The sequence below is a fragment of the Eublepharis macularius genome, chromosome 1, assembly GCF_028583425.1.
Source record: "Eublepharis macularius isolate TG4126 chromosome 1, MPM_Emac_v1.0, whole genome shotgun sequence".
Lineage (NCBI taxonomy): Eukaryota > Metazoa > Chordata > Lepidosauria > Squamata > Eublepharidae > Eublepharis > Eublepharis macularius.
The window spans coordinates 46,333,487-46,352,975 of record NC_072790.1 but is presented as its reverse complement, the minus strand read 5'-3'; the positions used below and the strand labels follow the sequence as shown (position 1 = coordinate 46,352,975).

At 42.0% G+C, this 19,489-nt stretch overlaps 1 protein-coding gene across 1 annotated transcript in view; it reads right to left on the bottom strand.

Moving 5' to 3' along the window:
- Positions 1-19,489, bottom strand: part of NBAS (NBAS subunit of NRZ tethering complex) — a 235,639-nt gene that overhangs the window by 214,738 nt on the left and 1,412 nt on the right. Inside the window, exons 2-9 of the mRNA XM_054979414.1 lie at positions 16,298-16,352; positions 14,516-14,552; positions 13,880-13,957; positions 10,803-10,850; positions 9,180-9,223; positions 6,354-6,487; positions 5,051-5,184; positions 4,849-4,947 (exon numbers count right to left, since the gene is read on the bottom strand). Of these exons, the coding sequence (XP_054835389.1) occupies positions 4,849-4,947; positions 5,051-5,184; positions 6,354-6,487; positions 9,180-9,223; positions 10,803-10,850; positions 13,880-13,957; positions 14,516-14,552; positions 16,298-16,352 (629 nt within the window). The remainder of the gene's footprint in view (positions 1-4,848; positions 4,948-5,050; positions 5,185-6,353; positions 6,488-9,179; positions 9,224-10,802; positions 10,851-13,879; positions 13,958-14,515; positions 14,553-16,297; positions 16,353-19,489) is intronic.

Below are 19,489 nucleotides of genomic sequence, written 5' to 3'. Positions count from 1 at the left end.
GTATGGGGGGGGGTATATATTTGGTATTCTCGAGCCAAATTGTACACTAATGCTTAGTTGGTAACAATCCAAATGTAACATTTCTGATGGAGTTAAATTGTCTTGGCATTACTTTGCAGTTCCAAATCTCAAATCAGAGACAAGTCAACAAATGCCAAGTAAACAACATGAATAGATGAATTATCAACCCAACAGTCGAGACAGGCACGGAAAAAGCTACCCCACCAAATACCAAACCGTGACCAGCTAACTGGAATTAAGTGAAACGTTACTAAACTTAAATATACCAAAAGTGAAAAACAAACTTTATTAAGCTTCTTCACATTACTCTACATGCAGCAGTTAGCTATCCAAGCTCCAAATACTGGTGAAAAACATGTGCTTTCCCAACCGAAGAAGGGAAGAACACACAATCCTCCCAAGTCCAAGACTTGCAAGTGTTGGATCATTCATATCATTGCTAGACCCTTAGTGGTCTCTTTTTGAATTATTCACGCCCTTTTGATACTGTTCTAAACGGTTCTTGCCTGGTGTGCAATACAAACATTTTTGTTTACTCTGGGAGCAAGTGTTTTGCTGGGAGGATTGTGTGTTCTTCCCTTCTTCGGTTGGGAAAGCACATGTTTTTCACCAGTATTTGGAGCTTGGATAGCTAACTGCTGCATGTAGAGTAATGTGAAGAAGCTTAATAAAGTTTGTTTTTCACTTTTGGTATATTTAAGTTTAGTAACATTTCACTTAATTCCAGTTAGCTGGTCACGGTTTGGTATTTGGTGGGGTAGATGAATTATCAAGTCATCAGGAAAGCCAAAAATTAATTGGGACTTCATTTTTTCACTGGGTTAAAAAAAAACAGATGTTCTCATTCAGTGATCCACTCATGAGGCGATACAAAATTATCCTAAAAGGAAAACCGGAATCTTACAAAACTTGCAATAATCATTTCACCCACCCTTGTTGGAAAACAATGAACGTGTTATATTACGCTATACAAGGCTTCCATCAATCCTAAAAACTGTAAAGCTGGGTCACCTACAGATAAAGTTTCTACATATTTAGGAAACCAAAACCACCTTAATAAGCTGGAAAATATGGGCTGCTCTTCTGGCACAGAATTTACAGAGTGAGACTTTCCCACTCCCCCTTCCTGCTGCAGTCCAAGCCTTGGACATTTGGTTTCAAGGAAGTCGAGGACACTTCACAAGAGCATATGGGGCAGAATGGGGATCTGTCATGGGAGACAGCCAGAAAAAGAAACCATCACCAACTCTTTCAAAATGAAAGTGCCCTTGAATTCTCAAAACTGACTGGCTGCATACAAGCGATGACCGTAGACGTGCCTAACTTTCAAACTTTTTAAAAAGGAAACAGAAGAGTGGCTCTGGGAGCCACAGAAAGTCAATTAAATGGAGTGGGGAGCTAGAGAAGAGGATGAGGAAATTGGCTTGCTCAGGCCCTAAGAGCTTATAGAATCTTGAAAGCAGAGATTAGAGAAATGTTCAAATCATTTATCTGACCCTGCTCTGTCCATTCTTCTCAGACTCCCAGACTCTTAACATAAAACCTCCAGGTAGACACAAAAGCCAGTTATTTCACACACACATATACAAATCTAATCATTACTGATGGCAAAGGACAGTGACGGGGTTTAAGACCTGATTCAAAAGTGGACCTGCTGAGACACAAGGACTTACCCATGCGGCCAGCACCTTGTCTGCATTGGGCTCTCAAGCTACTGCAAGTGCAAGCAGAGCCACAATCCATAACCAAGACAAGCATCATACCAGAGTGATAACATTGCCCACGGTGGGATTGCACACATGGGGTCTCAGTTTAAGCAAAATGCTGGGGAACTACACAGTCGCATGGAGAAGTTCTCAGTCCCACCAGAACTAGATTCAAATCAAGTCTAAGTAAAATAGGATGGAGTTCTGGACATGCATCTTTAATAAGGGGAAATAAAGGCAGCCACCTTACCAAAAGAAAGACTTCTTACTATACGGGTAATCTGTATCACTACAAATACGGTGTAATTTTTTTTCTTTCCTGTGTATGTTACAGGTTGGGTTACTAATACTAACTAGTATTCTGTAAGGCTGGATGATTGTCAATATTGGCAATCAGTGGTTTACTATGCTGAATGGGAAAGCAATGTCCCCAAGAGGAAGAGTTCTTCCATGGCTAGTCTTTCATCAGTTTATTTTCCTTGCTCTTCCTCCATGGTTTCCCAATACAATTCATTTATGTACTTTTAAACAAAGTGCCAAAGTGCAACAGAAAAGCATCATATAAGTCAGGGGTGGCCACACTTGCTTAATGCAAGAGCCACACAGAATAAACCTGAGATGTTTGAGAGCCACAAGACATGATGCATTGAAGTGACTTCAGAGGAAGAGGCGGGTTTGGTGGAGTGCCCTGAAATGACATCACAGGAAGGGGTGGGGTTTTGGCACAGTATGCTGGGAGTGACATCATCAGAAGGGGTGGAGCTTGGGAAGGACTGCCACCTAACCTTTGACCTGGAAGTGACATCACAAAAAGTGATGTCATCCTTGCAAGGCACCACCTCTAGAGTATTCTGGCTAAAGACTCCAGGTTTTTTTATGTTGGAATTGGCAACCCTAATATTTTATTGAAAATAGGAAACACATGGAAAGAAAGAAGGAAGGAAAAAAGGAAAGGGAGGGAGGGAAAGACATAGAAAGATGGAAAGGAAGAAAAAGACAGACATGGAAAGAAGGAAGGAAAAGACAAAAAAGAAAGAAGATATGGAAAGAAGGAAGGATAAAAAAGGAAAGAAAGATAAGGAAAGAAGGCATGGAAAGAAGGAAGGAAAGGAAGGCATAGAAAGATATGGAAAGAAGTAAAGAGGAAGGAAGAAGGGAAGGGAAAGAAGGAAAGAAATACACAAAAGGAAGGAAGACATGGAAAGATATGGAAAGATATTAAAAGAAGTAAAGAGAAAGGAAGGGAAAGATTTTGAAAGGTATGAAAAGATATGGAAAGAAGAGGAAGGAAGGAAGGAAGGAAAGAAAGAAGGGAAGGGAAGGAAGGAAGATATGGAAAGGGAAGGAAGGAAGGAAGATATGGAAAGGTATGGAAATATATGGAAGGAAAGAAGGAAAGAAGAGAAAGGAAGAAAGAGGAAGGAAAGAAAAAGAAAGAAAAATGGAAAGAAGAAAGAAATGGAAAGAAGGAAAGAGAAAGGAAGGAAGGAAGGAAGGAAGGAAGGAAGGAAGGAAGGAGGGAAGAAAGAAAAATCAAGGAAGGATCACAAAAGCAGAGCCACACAATCTTAAAGCAAGTACATGTTCTCTGAAGCAAACACATTCCCTGCTCCTCCATCTCAGCTGTCCTGCACACACTTATGGGTGCGCCACTAACGAGGCTTCCACCCATGCAAAAGCCCCCCGGCGCAGGCTGGGCTTCATGCCATGAGCGGCTCTCAGCAGCTGCGCACTTCCCTTCTCGGGAGTAAGCCGGAAAGCAGGAAGTCCTGGGCCACCTCTGCCTTGGCGCTTCCTCGTCGCGTCTTCACTCCTCTCTTTCCCCTTCCCCCCAACTGCCCTTCCCGGGCGCTCACTGAGAGCGCGGGGCTGGCAAAACTCAGTGCCTGCAGAGGAGTGCCCAGCAAGGCGAGGAGGGGTGGGCTGTCCTCAGTCCTGGCCCGCCCCTTCGTTGCTCCAGCGTTGGGAAAGGGGAAGCACGCTGGGTGCATAGATCGGGTGAGCGGCTGGTCGGCTCTGCCCCTTAAAGGAGCCTGGGGGAGGAGTGAACTTGCAAGCCTCCGGGAGCCGCCAAATAAGACTTGAAGAGCCGCATGCGGCTCGCGAGCCGCCATTTGGCCACCCCTGATATAAGTCATCATACAGAAACAGAGTATTTATGAAAGCGGTATAGTTTTACGTATTATTAGCACGTGTGAAATTATTCTTTACAAAGATTACTTTTTGATATTTCTGTCATTATGTTTGATCATGTGTTGCGCTGTGATAGCACTGGGTGCAGATATTCTCCGTTTTAATGGGCAAAGTGAACCTTTGAGATCTCTCTCATCTTGTGAATATATATGTACACAAAGATGGCCAACTCTATTAATCCTTGAACATAAAAAAAGATTTAAGGGACAATATGTTGATAGTCTTTAAAATATTTGGGTGAGACCGATCACTTAAAGATATGGTAAAAATCCAAGAAATGGAAGATTTAAGTTATCCGTTTCCTGTTATGCCAATAAAGGTATTCGATTCAATTTGAAGTTATCTGTTCTCAAATGGAGCAAACTGCTTGGAGAGAGTGTGAAGTCTCCTTTCTTAGAAAGCTTTGAAGGAAATAAATAGATCTCTCTCTCTGGAACATTTCAGCTACTGACTGACATTTCAGGGCAAGTGGCCAGACTAGAGGGCTAAGATAAAGTTCTTCTTGATTTTATGATTGAAGAAAATGGTGAACTCACGTAAGGAACCACAATGCCGTCAGCACAATTGACGGGAGTCATGTAACGTACAAGAACTATCGTCTGGCCCTGCTGAACTGGTGTATCCATTTTGAGGGATATGAGAAAGAAAATGATTAGCCTGCTAGAGACTGTAGGTCATATTAAGACTAAGGCCAACACAACTAGGAATGTCTTTCAGCCATTGTAACTCAGCTCAAAAGGGAACAGAAATCTGTTAGCTCCTACATATGCCAAAGAATGGTGTCTCCTGTAAGTCAGCCATTTGCAATTCAGAAGATGGGGTGGGGAGAGACAACCTACTGCAAAATGGAACCCAGTTGTATAAAGCACATGGCTAGGTGGCACTGGTATTCTATCCCTGCAAAATTAATTTAGACTAACAAACTTACCGATGTGCAGGATGGTAAGTTACTGCCGTTATTCCATGGACATAATGACTTTTAAAGTTGAAACTGTGGCTTTCCTGGAAGCTCTGGTTTGTTCCGACACTAAACCGGAAAGAGAATATCACTTATTTTACTTGTTTGTTTTTTTTAAAAAAAGGATTTCCAGTTACAAGAGGTGAGTAGAGTCTACATCCATAATATTTACCTTACAAGGTAGCTTTTTAGTTCCCCACGGTAATTGATGACTAGCAGTTCCGCTGACCACTGGGCACTTGCTTTGTATTCCAGAAAGATCAATCCTGCTATAGCATAAGTCAAGTCTCCAGGAAAGCTAGAGCCCTAGACCAAAATAAAAAAAAATGGTGTTTAAAACAAATTCCAAAGGGTGCTGACTTTCAGCAGGCAAATTCTTAAATTCCTATAATAAATCAGGCGTAAAAAATATTGGATCTTAAACTGCTCAAGTAGCGTATCAGTTCAAATCAGAAGCTGCTAGGGTGGCATGAAGAAGTCATTGTGACAATATTATCAGTGTGTAGCCAACCAGCTGCGCACAGAATGTTTTCCCACGCTTCTCTCCATTCCCACTGGCTCTTCCAATGCCTAGAAAGAATCCCAGAAACATAGGACAGACATGCTGTGCGGGTTGAGGGGGTAAAGTGAAGAGGGACAAGGGGATGAATCACTTCTCCTCCAGCAAATGCTCTTGCCACTTCCCTAATCCTCCTCATTCCTCCTCCTCAATCCAGACGGCTATGGCTACTCAACTGTACAAGCCCAGCAAACTTAAGAATGATCTTTCCGAGGGTCGGGAGAGGCTGCAGGAATGGAGAGGAACATGAGAACACCGTTATGTCTTCTAACCGCAGACGGCCAGATATAAGAAAATATTCGTTCCTGAGCACCGTTCATTAGAAAAGGACCAACATTTTAATGTCTAGACAATAAAACTATTAATGGCATAGGTATCTGTTCCAGGATTGATCAGCTATGCTACATGCAGCAACTTTACAGCAGGAAGCTCAAATAAATAATTATTGAGGTTCTTCTAGAAACTGCCTTTTTGAGCTTCCCAGAAATTCCAGCTGATAACCTAGAATGCCCGGTAAATATATTCACAAGTAAAATAAAATGAAACTAAGCTGCTGACCAAGCAAATTCACATCCCGACAAGAAGCAGTCTCCCTTCCAAGGTCAATGTGTTTGTTCCATAATCCTTTGGGGCAGGTTTGCTGTTTTTAGAAGAGTACAACACTAGAACTTCTGGCCAAAGAGTCAGTGGCTTTATGGCACAAATGAAATTAATGTACTTTGTTTAGTCACTACACAAACACAGGATGCAAATTTACCAATAAAAATGCAAAACAACTATCCAACAAAATAAGCAATAAAGAGCCCACAATGCAAGCTCTCAGCATAATTGTGTAATATTAAAATTATAATAGCTATGAAGGTCTAATTTGCATGCAAATGAGACTTTTAAAATCTGGACCATAAAGAGTAAATACCGGTAAAATGACCAGGAGTTCACTGCCGACCAAGTCAAAAACTCTGACAGTCCCGGTGCTTTCTCCGTAGGCAAGCAAAGTGCAATCATGACTCCACGCCACGCGCCTCCACTGTGGGTTAGGATCCCTCGGAACTGCGGGAGGAAAAATACGTTGGACAATAATGCCAGTGTTAGCTGTGGGGGGGGGGGGCGGGTTACATTGTTAGAATGGATGCCTTTTTCTCCTACAGATGCATTAGAGGCTAGGGCTGGAGATTTAAAGGAAGAGCCCTGCTGGATAAGACCAGCAGTCCACCTAATCCAGCAGCCAACCACTGGAGGGCCAACAAACGAGAGCTATCCAGAAGCCAACCACTGGAGGGCCAACAAACAAGAGTTATCTATGTTATTCAGTGTCCTTGCAACTTGATGAATGTAGGTATGACTACCAGACTTGTTAAAGTTCGTATTTGTGAGCATAAGAGCTGTATCAGATTAAAGAAACTGAATGCCCCACTTGTTAACCACTGTCTCACTGCCGGCCATACGGAGAAGAAGCTGCAATTTTGGGTTATACAGAACACATCTTCAGGCTCTCACAAACTCCTGCAGAAAAGAGAAGAGTTTTGGATTCACCACCTCCAGACGTTGATGCCTTGGGGGACGTGGACTGGACTGGCTGTGTCTGAGATGGATTTGATTTGATTTGGACTATTGCCCTAACTGAATCGGTGCTGTGTCTTTGCCATTCCAGTGTTCCCTTCCGTCTCTCCCCCCTCCCCTCCACCTCCTTTGAGGACATATCTTCTTACCACATGGGAGACATTGCATCACCCTTCTACCTTTTCATATAGCTGAACTTTCTTAAGTTAAAGTGCCGTTGTATTTTCACTGCAAATTGATGTAACACACTCCTATACATTGGGCCAACAAACAAGAGCGGTGAGACCAAGGCTTTTCCCTTGGAGTTCCCCTCCTGGCACTAGGATTCAGAAGTTTGATGCTTCTGGATGTGGACGTTTCCTTTAGTCACCATGGCTAGTAGCCACTGATGGACCTATCCCCCATGACTTTGTCTAATCCCCTTTTACACTTATGACCATCACTTCATCCTTTGGCAACTAATTCTACGTTTTAATCGCTCATTGCACAAAGCAGTATTTCCTTTTGTCTGTTCTGAATCTACTGCCCATCAACTTCATTGGACGCTCCAAGTCCTCTTATTCTGGAAGGGGGGCATGGGGAACTGGCAGGGACGGGGAAGGTCGAAAGACAGGCAGAGGTGGTTGAGGCATGGGTGAACTGTTCGGCCAGCCTCTCTGCTGTGGCCTTTGGTCGGCTCGTTTTACATTCTGGCCACCTCCGTGAAATTGGTGAATGGGATGCATTATGGTGAACCAATACATGCTGCATCTTAAACCGTGGTTTTAACTTTTGTATTGGAATTATGAAATTGTGTATTTTATCTTTTATTGCGTATTGTTGTTTTAATTTATTGTACCGCTATACAATGCTGTAACCCGCCCTGAGCCTGCTCGTGAAGAGGGCGGGCAAGAAATCTAATTAATTAATTTAAAATTAAATTAAGAGCACCTTTGGGAGCTGGAGCAGGACCCAGTGGGAAGATAGGGGGGTACAATTAACTACAACTACGTTACAGATAACCACAACTAATGAGGCAAATAAATGACAGCTTAAGAGTCCCAGTTTAGCATCCCACTACAAACAGCCATTCTGTGGACAGATACAATGCTAAACTAGAATTTAATCAAACTATGCTTTATAAAGGGGGTTTTTTGGTGAAGTCTGAATATAAGAATTAATTCATACAGGTGCATTTTATGCCCCCTTTTTTGCTATGCTGATCACCTAACTTATAGCCATCCTAAGATATTCCATGGGTCCACATGACCCCCTCTCCCTTCTCTTTCTCCTTAACTGGAGGTATCCAGGTATAGAATGAATCTGAGGACCATAAGTCAACCTGCTCACTTGCATTTTTTAACCCTGGCGAAATCTGACTTAAACTATCTCCTCAGAACAAACTCACCTCTCTTACCTACAAAACATGCTACACGGCAATAATCACACTGTGACCCTGAGACAGGTTGCATAGCCCTGCTTCCCAGGTCACAAGCCCCTATATAACAGCCATATTTTTTTTCTTTTTGTTAGGGCTTCTTGCAAGTGCCTGTGCACAGAAAGCAAAGGTACTGTGCCTCCTCTTTGAATGCACACTGAGAGGAGCAGGACAGCACAGCGATGTCACTCAACCCATTTTAGCACAGACAGGTTTAACGCCCCTCCCAGCATAAGCTCCTCTCCTTTCCCTTGCCTTCTCCTTCCTCCTTCCTGGCCAGCTACCCACATCAGTTGTTCCTGCGATGTGCACTTGCCGTATGGAGCCCTCTCCCTACCTCTGGCTCCTATAGTCTCTATCATATGACTGATGTCATGTGACCTCCTGTCATGTACTTGCCGCTGTGTGGGTCTCTGGGGGTTAAAGTTGGGTCTTGCCTCAGGAAAGGCTGAAGGCCACTGCTAGACTAATATGCTTGTACAACACTGGAAGGTTAAGAAATAGTAACCAAGATTAGAAAAAATTAGTTTTTTTAAGTAGTACTAAGCTGAAGCCTAGTTTACATGATAAAGGATTTCATGAAGAGGCCTCCAGGAGGCAAGGCAAGCGAGGACATTTTCACCTCATAAGCAACAAATCTTTTTAAAACCTGCTATATGGAATAACTTACTTCCAATCAACAACCATAATATAACCCACAGCCCTTACTTGGTACAATTTAAGAATTGAAAAAAAAAATGAGGGGAGGTACAAAATACAACATACCTTGACATTTCCCAATGACAGACCCAAACTCATCCTTTGCAGACCTGAAATATTGAATTTCAGCATTAAACTCATGCAATAGATGGTTGCTGTGATTTACAATTCAGTTGCTTATTATTAGTTTACATAAAAGAATATAACATTCAATTTATATACCACCCTTCAGGACAACTTAATGCCACACTCAGAGCGGTTTACAAAGTGCGTTGTTATCATCTCCACAACAATCAATTTGTCAGATGGGTGGGGAGGAGAGCTTAATGCCATACAACATTTTCTTTTTCATCCCCAAAGAAAGCTCTTGCATTTCTTGTTTAGTGCTGAAACCTGAAACCAGCCACTGGTGATCACATGCATGAAGAACAGCTAAATTTGCCATGCTGCTGTTCAACATGTATCTAATTGTTTGCATCCAAACTAATGGAAGAATAGAACTTCCCTGACTCCCTGCTCCCTGCACAATCCACCAATATCCGCAAAATGCTCCTCCTAGGGGACCCTGAGGGAATACAGGAGGAGGGATTTGCAGCAGAAAGGGGGAATTGAGGAAAGTTGCAGAATTAGTAGGGATTCAATCCTACACTATAGGGATTCAATCCTATACTGTATACAGCCACTTAATTAGGATTACAACAAATAGGGCTTCCCCCGGGTGGACCACAGTCAAGAACAGCAAAAAAACCGGAGGAGAAAAATATTTTTAACTCACAATTTGATACAGAATATATATTAGTCATGCAAGGTAAGAACCTACTAATGGTGTATTCAGTAAGTGTATAATCTACATTTCACATTAATTACACATATACATCATGAATTCATAACACAGAGTCCCCAAGCTGGGGATTCAAGGGTGTACAGGCAGATGGAAACAAAACAGGTAAGTCTTAGAGATGTTATACAAGGACTTCTGATATAATTGTTTTCTTCTCTTATATCTTTTCTTTTTGTAGATTATGGAGGAGTCCGAGGTGCAGATGGAGAACACAATCTTGGAGTATGCCCTACTGTGGTTGAAGACCTGCTGCTAGCAACTGGTACTGCCTGCTGCCTGTCCAAGCAGCAGCAGCAGATTTTTTATTAAAGCTCTTATAATTAAGAAGTAGATAGAAGCATTAGGCCAAAACTACAATTCATATTTTTCTTGTGTCTCATTAAGAATTTCTTTCATCTCTGACCACTAACTCAAGAAGTAAAACACTCATTAAGCTTTTTGATTATTATTTATGCTGTGGAAACTGTAAATATTACAATATGGCAAAATCACTAATCTTAGGCAAATAAGACATTTATGACTAGCAACTAAAACTCTGTGCCTAGGATTGCCAACTCCACATCAGCAAATTCCTGGAGATTTGGGGGTGCAGACTGAGGGTGGGGATTGGGGACACGAGGGACCTCAGCATGGCAGAGTCTACCAAAGCAGCCATTTTCTTCAGAGGGAGATCAGTTGCAATTGCAGGAGAATCTCCAGGCCCCACCAGGAGGCTGGCAACTCTATCTGCGCCACTGAGAAAGCAGGCAATGCGCCAATGTTAGAAAGAGCCAAAGGCAACAGCAGCAGCCAAAGAACTTTCAAAGACGATTTGAAGGACTGGGCAAATTTATATGGGAATCCCTTACCTTATTTCTATACACTGGTCTTGAACAGCTGCTAACAGTTTTCCATTGCTGAAACAAACAAACGAAAGGCCTTATGTGAAAATCCTACCATAACATTGTTTCTTAGAGCTGAATCACACGAAACGAATTGCACAAGGACGCTCAAGTGAAGGGAGATGCAATGTTAGCCAGGAAGTGTAGTTTGAATTTCACCTCTCTCTACAGAGCTGGCAAAGATTGTTCCTCAGAGGGCTTGTTAATAATTGACAGAGCCTTCAGGGAGGCAAATAGGAAATCAACAAATCCTCTGAGGAAGGATCTCTGCTGGCTCTGTAGATTGCTAAGGAGAGATCTTTGCCGGCTCCGTAGAGAGAGGTGAAATGCAAACTATGCTTCCCAGCTAACATTGCATCTCCCTTCACTTCAGCATCCTCACGCAATTTGTCTTGTGTAGTTTAGCTCTTAGTTATTTAGGACACTTATCTCAGCCTTCCCCCGAAAAACTCAAGGTGGTATACACTGTTCTCCCCTTTTCCATTTTAGCCTCTGAACGCCGTGTGAAGTGGGTGAGGCGGCTTTTGCATCTCACTATTTGCATTTAAAACTGTAACAACTTACTAAGAGCATTCTGGAAGCAGATTAGCATTTAACAAGCAGGAAAGAAACTTGAAAAGAAATAGACTTCTCTTACAGGCTTGACTTTTTTGTGAAACAACTCTTGACAGGTTATCCAGAATGGCTTTCTTCCCCATGGGTCGTCAATATTAACTGCCATTAATCACTTTGAACTTAAAACCTATGGGAAATAACAATCTCCAATATATACTCACACACAGAGTTCCAGTAATGGAAAACTCTAGAACAAATTCATACTACCAACACAGTTGCCCCAGAGGACATTTCATTGTAACTTGAGTTGAACAAGACATTTCTTTCGGCTTCTGAATGAACTGCTTTCATTCCCAACAAAATATTGTTTAGGAGAAATTCTGACTCCCTTGTCACATGCGTGTATCCACTTTGAAACATTAAATATATACATATGGACACAGAATTGTGAATATTATTAAGACGAATAGATACAAGCCTATAGGTATTATATGGTGTTTTACAGAAAACAAAGAGGAGCCCTGAGGAGACTGCACTACATTTTAGCTCAACGTTTTCAGTGTTCCCAAAACGAAAGCAAGCTCACAGAAATTAGAAATTAAGACCCAAGAGCACAGGTGAGAGGAGAAAGTCTGTTTATGACTTTGACTAGAGAAAAGACCCAGGAGCCATGGCTCATATATTCAGGGGAATCTCAGTTCAGCAATCTACAAAGAAAGTTTCTGCCAGAAAGAGAGAGACAGAGAACAGAGAGCGCACGACAGCAAACCAGTTGATATAAAGGCAATGAAAAATACCAGAATGCTTTTTTCTCTGCTTCTGGAATTCATTCGTGTACCCACATCGTTGCGCTTCTTTCAGCTCTGCCAAGACTCAACTTAGGCCATATGTCTCTGATAAGAATTTTGTTCCTAGTTTCACAAATTATAAAGCCCAGTCCAATACCCTGCCTGTCAGGTGGAGCTGCTACACTGGTACTCAAGAGACTCCACTAACTCCAGGTTTCCCCACATACAAATGCAGAACTTCATGGAAGGGTTCAATGTTAACACTTCACATTGTAATAATTAAGCAGGGAATATATGGCCCTTTCCTATCCCTCCATCTATCCTCTACAAGGAGGCTAGCAAGAAAGGAGATTGCAAGAGGACTGTGCCTGGGTAGAAGACACCCCATGTTCCCAAAACCTTTCCTACCCAGCTGAAACACAAGCTAACTCTCCACCCACCACACTCACACGCAAATGCAATTCTATTGGCACACCAGGCGTGGCAAGATATCCCCCAGGTCTTGTTCCATCTACAATGGCTCCCAAATTGCTTCTGGACTCAATTCAAGGTGCTGGTATTGACCTTTAAAGCCTAATATGGCTTAAGGCCAGCATACCTTAAGCCTTCTCCCATATGAACCTGTCCTTCCACTCCAGTTATCTTCAGAGGCCTGGCTTTGGATAACCCTGCCACCTGAAGTTAAATGAGTGGAAACCCGAGACAGGACTTTCTCAGTTGTGGCACCGAAACTTTGGAACTCCCTCCTCTGGGGAGAACTCCCCCCTCCCCATCGTTGTCTTCCACCAATGAGTGAAGACTTTTTTCTTTTGTTGCAAAATCAAAAAGAGTCCAGTAGCACCTTTAAGACTAACCAATTTTATTTTATTGTAGCATAAGCTTTCGAGAATCAAGTTCTCTTCATCAGATGCCTGATCCGAACTGATCCGAACTTTCTTTTGTTGGGCATTCCCTCACTAACAGTTACTAGCCCTCCTCCTTGGTTGTCGTTCTGTACATTTATATCTAACAACCAAAGGCTTACAAAGGAATCAGAGTATAGCCACAGTAAAAGGGAGGAAGGGATTAAGAAAGATAAAATAAATGGTATGTTAGTATGTTGTTATATAACAACTCAGTAAAACATACTAACATACCATTTATTTTTTATATCTTTCTTATGAGAGAGAGAGAGAGAGAGAGAGAATATAAATATTATATAAATATTACATATATATATATGCTGCTTTATTGTCTTGATGTTTTAATGTTTGTCACCTTGGTGACCCTACTTGGATGGGAAAGAGGCACAGAAATATTTTAAATAAAATATATTAAAATGAAGCAAGGGTTTTGCTCTTCAACTGGGTGAGATCAAGCAGCTTGGACTAGTAAATATAGGGGTTCTCCTCCACCTTTTAGTCTCACAGCAAAGCCCAAAGTATAAGCTCACCCAGAGTAAAATTTTAACATGAATCTCCTCAGTCCAAACCTGCTACTTCATTCAAGCCTACCACTTCATTATGTTGACACCAGCTGCCTTGTATTTTTCAGGCCTGATATGAACTAAAACCAAATTCAATGTACAAGTTTATCAAGCCCAACAATTCTTTTTTTTTTCCAAACCAGAAAGAAGATCCTTTTTCTGACCCCCGAGAACAATCTTGCGCCAGGAGTATCAAAGGGACCCCCCTCTTCTCAATTAAAAATAAAGCCACCTACCTTGCAAGCACTAAATGCCAGTTGATCTGCTTACTGACAAGGCGAACTAGTCCAGCAGGGAGGGAAAACTTTGCAGGACTGGAAGTATAAACATGCTTAGATTGGAATGTGACAGCAAATACATATGAACGTCAGCTAAGTTTTAACAATAGCAAGCAAGCAGGAGATTGTGTGGGTCTGAAGTTTGGCTTTGGGTTTAGCTGAATTATGCCACTCCACCACAAAAGCAATAGATTTGTTTCCCAATCACTCTCTGAATGCTTGGAATAAATTCTAAGGATATCAGAACTCCTTCGCTGCACAAAAACATATCCCGATACAGCTCTTCAGATGTGATGAATATCCCCCAAAGTCTTGGGGTTTTTTTTTTCAAAAATAAATTAGTCGTTTTACACCAATGGTTATAACTCAGCACCAATTTCATATCCCATGGATAAATGCACATGATGCAACAGCACCCTTTTATTTAATAAAAGTAATTTTCAAAGATTGATGCTTTGAAATAAAAGTTCTCTACACAACCGAATGCTGTTATGAGCACCAAACGAGCAACAAGTCTTTGCAAATGCAATAAGCGCTTTCAAACTGACTTCTGGCAAGGCTTTAGAGAGCTTACGTTTAAACAAAGTAACTTACCTATACCATAAATATTGAAGCATAAATAAGGCAGGGCCTACAAAAAATAAAAAGATGTAACTGAACACAAAATCCTTGCCAGAAGAATTTAAAGGAACTGATACAAAAGAGCAATTTTTCAGAGATGTTCTCTATGCTTACTTTGGATTGATTTTTCAATTATCTCTTTTCATCAAGAGATCCAAAGGAGCCTTAAGCTCATAGCCATCTTCCTTTTCTTCGAGCCCAGCAACCACTTACCTGTATTCACAATTATTATTGTACATCCCATAATGCATCCCAGTTAGAGTTGCCAGGTCGCTCTACCTTCCCAGGCAGGAGGCAAAGGGACCTGGCATTTACCTCATGCCGGCAGTGTGTTGTCCCACACACGTGCTCCCGACACATGCACGATGACTTCACTTTGGTGGTGACATCATTGCAGCGAGAGCACACCTGTGCTCTGTGCGGGGCTGATTCGGCCCTGTTTGGGGCCAAAATCGGCATTCACGCGGCCGGTGCAACATCGCCCCCGAAAGTGACATCATCATGCCCCTCCTGGAAATGCACATCGTGTGTGTTCCCAGGGTGCCTGCTGGTGGTGGGCGACCTCCAGGGGGCTTCCCACCTCCCATCAACCACTGGCGGGGCATTGGGCAAAGAAGCAAACAACCGGCAGTTTGTTTGCCACCGGTGGACACTTGAAACCCTAGCCCTAATATGTCCTCCCTTAAAAGCCAAAACAGGCCTGGCCCCTCCCCCTGCCTTTTACCGCCAGAAACCAAGGCTTGAAGGCTGGCAACACTGATTTGATTGCTTAATAACCAGTGAGGACTTACCTGTTCACTCTGGTCATTTTCAAAGGCCCTGCTTCAGGTGCCCCACCATATGAAGCTAGATGGGTGGCAGTAATGGCACTCAAACTCTAGAACTCCCTCCCCAAGGAGATTCATCTGTCCCCCTCTATTGCTACCTTCTACCAGCGAGTGAAGACTTTTTTGTTTTGTCTGGCATACTGTTCAATAACTGTTATGGGCCCTCCTCGTTCTTGTGTTCTGTGGTTGTGTATGTGTTTATGGGATTGTTTTTGAAATACTATTTTAAAAGTCGTTTTAAATTTAAAACCCGTTGTTTTAATTTTGTTAAGATTTCAGATTTTTCTGCAAACTCAGGTTTGTAGAATGATCTGTCATCTGTCCATGGCCCAGATCTTTGGATTTAAGTATGCACAGATGGGCTCATGTTGAGAATTAGATATGCTCACATACGCTTCAAACCCAAGAAACAGGCTGAACGTTCAGTAAGCTTGCTTCATCCCATACCACCAACTCTATAGATACACCCACACTACGGATTCTAATTCAATGCATATTTATTCAGAAGCCCCCACTGACCTCAAAGGGGCCTGTTAGCTATTGCTGGACCGCCAGAACACCACCGTGATAGCACCACTGGAATACAACGATCAACACATCTGATAACATTTTTGCAGTAGCATATGTAACATTCACAGTGTATACAGAAAATCTTTACTAAGTGATTGAGAAAGACCCCCAACATACCAGAAGATTTGCTTGCTGTTTATATAAGCTCCACTATCAGAGACAGAGAAGACTGAAAAGGAAGCATATGCTTCCAGAAAATTGCTATGCCGTACATGTTGCACTTGGCCTCCAACATAATAGGTATATGACAATATCAGATAACAAACTGTATAAACAAAACCAATGAATTCATACCCCATCCATTCCAGCCACAGACCATCCACTGAATAATCCATCAAAGCAAGCCATGCATATTTACCTGTAATTGCTCTAGTGATGATAAATGATGCACCATGTTTCCGGTAGCCTCTTGGCTGCAATTACAACAGAGTTAGTTTGCAACAACACCTTCGTTCACTAGCTGTTGAAGCAAATGCGTTTTGCGTGCCCTTTGTTAGCCTAAGCAAGGATTTAAAATTCAACTTGGGTTTCAGTTTTAAGGCTATTTTCCAAAAGAGGAAATGGAAAGCGAGCAATTCAGCGTGTTCAGCACTTTGCAAGCCATATGTAACCAATCCCATGCAAATGGCAGCGAGACCAAAACAACCGGCAAGATCAACAGTGCAATCCTATGGAGAGTTACTCCAGTCTAAGCCTATTGACTTCAATGGGCTTAGACTGGAGTAACTCTTCATAGGATTGCATTGCAAGACATGTGGCAAAGTTGAAACCTGAAATTGTGATGCTGAACTCCCTACACCAGCATGTACCCCTTCCTTGGGGTTCATTTCCTAACCTCCACTTCCAAAGTAGTGCTTCTAAGGGAAGATGGTGGTCTGTAGTAGAACAGCAAGATCTGAGTCCACTATCTCCTTAAAGACTAACAGGATTTTCAAAGATATCTGTTGAAGGGAGCTTTGACTCTCAAACATTTCTACTCTGAAAATCTTTTTAGTCTTTAAGGGTATAGTGGACTTGAATCTAAGAGACGACGGAATCACAGCACAGTTCTTTATTTATTCCCTAACGATTTTAGGCCTCCCACATTTTAGAGGCATCTCACAATAATTAAAATAAATGTAATGAACACAATCAATACTTGACCATATGCATCTAAGCACCAAATAAAGCAGCACAATGAAATTGCAGCAGCAATATTAAAACAAAAATAGGAAAGTGGGTAGAAAATCAATAAAGGACTGACAAGGTCAGAATAAAATTGGTTCTTAAAACTCAGTAAAGTAGGCCCCAACAAACATACACAAGGGAGTTGCACCAAGGGCGTGGGGAGCAACGAACGAAAAAGGTGGCCTCTTTGGTAGCCACCCACCTTGCTACAGAAACACAAATACTCTGACAAGGATTTGGAGCAGGCAGTTCTGTACAGGAAACTGGAAGGCCTTTATGTTACCCAGCTGCAAGATATTTAAGAGTTTAAAAAGAAAGAGCAAGTCTTTTAACTGTACTCAGAAATTATCAGAAGAAAGTGTTCCCGTTGGTCACACACTCACTTCTCCTGCAGCAGCATTCTAAACAGCCTTCAGAGGCAGCCCCGATAGAACACAATACAGTAGTCTAATCTGGGTGAAATCAGACTATGGATAACTGTGCTAACTCATATTGCTTTCCCCGTATGGGGTGAAACTGATGAACCAGCTGCTTATAGGGTACAGGTGTTATGTAGTGCAGAGGAGAACTGTTCATTCATTTTCGATCATGGATTTCAAAACAACTCCAAGATGTAAAATTGTTCTTTTAGGGGAGCTATCCTTGATATGCTACTGAGCTACCTGATTTTCTGTTTATTAGCCGTCATCAAGGCCATTACCAACTCAAGGTACTCGTTCAGTACATCCATCACTTTAATTAAGACAACTCAACAAGGACCCATGACTGCAGGGGTTTCTGGAAATGTGGACTTCATTATCAGACCCTATGCCATTCTTGCCTTCCGTTACGTGTGCAACACAACAGACTTTCTAAGAAAAATACAATCTACTGGCAATCCTCCAGATAACACTATTTTTGCCACCTTGGGTTGAACCTCTATACATCAACAGCCCCCACAAAGATGGAATACAAGCTGTTAGGAACACCATCTCTGACAGCCTGACCTTACTATCACGTTCTACCACTTTGTCCTCACCCACAACTACTTCAGATTTGGTGACGATATATTTCTTCAGATTAATGGTACAACCATGGGCACCTGCATGGTGCCACAACATGCCAATGTTTTCATGTCTGACTTGGAGCACCACTTCCTCAGCTCCAACCCACTAACCCCCCTCTTGTATCTGAGATTCATTGATGATATTTTTATCATCTGGACACATGGGAAAGAAGCACTGGAGAAATTTCACCAGACTTTCAGCAACTTCTACCACATCATCAACCTGACCATGAATCAATCCACATGAAAGTACATTTTGTAAACACTGGGGTACAATTACATGATGGAGGTATAAAACAACTCTTAAACCAAAAACCAAATGTTTACCTAACGTATCTACTCACCTCTAGTCATCATCCCAAATACACCAAACTATCTATTGTCTATACTACAGTTAAGCTCTATGCTACAGCCACATCTATAACAACAAGAACAACATTTGATTTATATACTGCCCTTCAGAACAACTTTACACCCACTCAGAGTGGCTTACAAAGTATGTTTTTATTCCCATAACAATTACCTTGTGAGGTGGGTGGAGCTGAGAGAGCTCCTAGAAGCTGGACTGACCCAAGGTCACCCAGCTGGCTTCAAGTGGAGAAGTGGGGAATCAAATCTGCCCCAATCCTTCTGACAGATTTTCACCTGCAGGATCTACAACAAAGATTCTGAAATTACAGTATCTATTGGATGTAGTAAGAAAACAGATCAACAAAGCCAGAATGATATCAAGGGATGACCTGCTACAAGATAAGCCCAAGTGGAAAAACAACAACAAAACACCGCTAGAAGGTACATAAAGCTCCCAGCAAGAAACCAACAGAGGTGGTTTGCTGTTGCCTGACTCTGCAACCCTGTCTTTGCTGGAGGGCTCCCATCCAATTACTAAACAAGGTCGACCATGCTTAGCTTCCAAGATCTAATGAGACTGGACTTGCCTGTACTATTCTGGTCAGGGCATCAAACTCATTACAATATGTATTATTAGTTTCCTGACACTCTAATTTACAATACTTCTCCCACCTTCTATCTGGATTATAACGACTCCTTATAAGGCTCTTTTCTTTTTCTATTCCATGTATTTGACAGAGGGAGCTTTGACTCTTGAAAGCTCATACCATGGAAATCTAATTGGTCTTTAAGATGCTACTGGACCCAAATATTATCCTATAAATATCCTGTAAACTGATGACATTTTAATCCAATTTGTGGACAACCTCCAATAATGCTATATAGATTCTAAGGGGGAAGAACCATAGGACCCCACAATACAAATATAAAAAAATGGAGCAGCTGCCTCCCAGCACCACTTTCCGGTACAGATGAGACAGGTGGCAA